Here is a 1,743-nt window from a genome sequence, read left to right as displayed (position 1 = left end):
TAACTAAAATAAAAAAAATATATGATTAAAACATGTTCTATATCAATTATAAAAAATAATCTTTAAAAAACTAAAAAAGGGAAATTCGAAGTCCGGTATATAATACGGATTAAATCAAATAATAAGGAAAGGTCTAAATTCCGATAAGGTTAGAGTCAAAAGCAGAACGCGTGGACTCTGACTAACCTAACACTGAATTTAGTCCCAGTCTTCCTCTTTCACCCCCATGTCCCCATCTCTCTCCTCTTTCTAAGCAACTTCTTCCCCCACCTCCCTCTCTTTATATTCCCCCACTCCCCTCACTATTTTCAACACCAATAGTTCAATTTTCTTCTCTTTCGCTTCTTCCTTCACTTGCACAATCCAATCGTCAACTCATCATGATCGTCAAAGATTGTGATTCCGATTCTAAGCCAGTCGTTATCCGTGAAGTTTGGGCTTCCAACTTGGAATCGGAGTTCAATTTGATCAGTCAAATTATTGATCATTTCCCTTTTATTTCCATGGACACAGAGTTTCCCGGTGTTATTTTCCGCCTCCCTGTCGACCCTGCTAAACCTTACTACCATCAACGCCAGCCCTCCGATCACTACAAGATTTTGAAATCTAACGTTGATGCTCTCAACTTGATCCAAGTCGGTCTCACCTTCTCAGATTCTTCCGGTAACTTGCCGGATTTGGGTACAGGTAATCGTTACATATGGGAATTCAACTTCCGGGATTTTGACGTCGCGACCGACGCTCACGCGCCTGATTCGGTTGAATTACTGAGACAGCAAGGGATTGATTTTGAAAGAAACAGAGAGGAGGGAGTTGACTCGGTCCGGTTCGCTGAGCTGATGATGTCGTCGGGACTTGTGTGTAATGAGTCGGTGAGTTGGGTAACGTTTCACAGCGCGTATGATTTCGGGTACCTAGTTAAGATCCTCACGCGCCGGAGTTTGCCCAGTGGATTAGAGGAGTTTTTTATGATGTTGAGGGTATTTTTTGGAAATAATGTTTATGATGTCAAACACATGATGCGGTTTTGTAATAGCTTGTATGGTGGGCTGGACCGGGTGGCCCGGATATTAAAGGTGAACCGGGCCGTTGGAAAGTGTCACCAAGCCGGTTCAGATAGCTTGCTGACGTGGCATGCTTTTCAAAAGATGAGGGATATGTATTTTGTGAACGAGGGGCCGGAAAAACACGCCGGCGTGTTGTATGGTTTAGAAGTGTATTAAGCTTTGTGGTACAGTTATTAATACATTAATTCTTTGTTAATTAATAAGAAATTTAATTGATTATTTAAGAATTCTTTTCTTTTTATTTGACAATTCAATTAATAATTCTTAAAAACTCCCTTCATTAAACATTTTATTTGGGCTAATGGGGCTGATTTTATGGAGGGCTTGTGCCTTGCCTCCATCTGTAGGGCCGGCGTGTTGTATGGTTTAGAAGTGTATTAAGCTTTGTGGTACAGTTATTAATACATTAATTCTTTGTTAATTAATAAGAAATTTAATTGATTATTTAAGAATTCTTTTCTTTTTATTTGACAATTCAATTAATAATTCTTAAAAACTCCCTTCATTAAACATTTTATTTGGGCTAATGGGGCTGATTTTATGGAGGGCTTGTGCCTTGCCTCCATCTGTAGGGCCCAGATTGAACCCCGGTATATGTGTTACTGATTTGAAGTTGGATAATTAAAAAACAGATTGTGCAGATTACTAGTAAATAAAATAATAATTGAATTTTTTA

At 38.8% G+C, this 1,743-nt stretch overlaps 1 protein-coding gene across 1 annotated transcript; it reads left to right on the top strand.

Moving 5' to 3' along the window:
- The first annotated feature begins 295 nt into the window (after window positions 1-295).
- On the top strand, window positions 296-1,519 carry LOC123198060 (probable CCR4-associated factor 1 homolog 11). Its single transcript, XM_044612637.1, has 2 exons — window positions 296-1,206; window positions 1,432-1,519. Exons 1-2 carry the CDS (start codon window positions 381-383, stop codon window positions 1,446-1,448), a joined length of 843 nt encoding a protein of 280 aa, XP_044468572.1. The 5' UTR covers window positions 296-380; the 3' UTR covers window positions 1,449-1,519.
- The last annotated feature ends 224 nt before the right edge of the window (window positions 1,520-1,743 follow it).

This window comes from Mangifera indica, chromosome 2 (assembly GCF_011075055.1).
Source record: "Mangifera indica cultivar Alphonso chromosome 2, CATAS_Mindica_2.1, whole genome shotgun sequence".
NCBI classification, from domain to species: Eukaryota; Viridiplantae; Streptophyta; class Magnoliopsida; order Sapindales; family Anacardiaceae; genus Mangifera; species Mangifera indica.
This window is presented reverse-complemented; position numbering and strand designations above follow the sequence as displayed.

What these genes read in the sequence shown, in the direction of transcription:
- LOC123198060 (XM_044612637.1), top strand. Translation starts at nt 381, where the DNA reads ATGATCGTCAAAGATTGTGATTCCGATTCTAAGCCAGTCGTTATCCGT.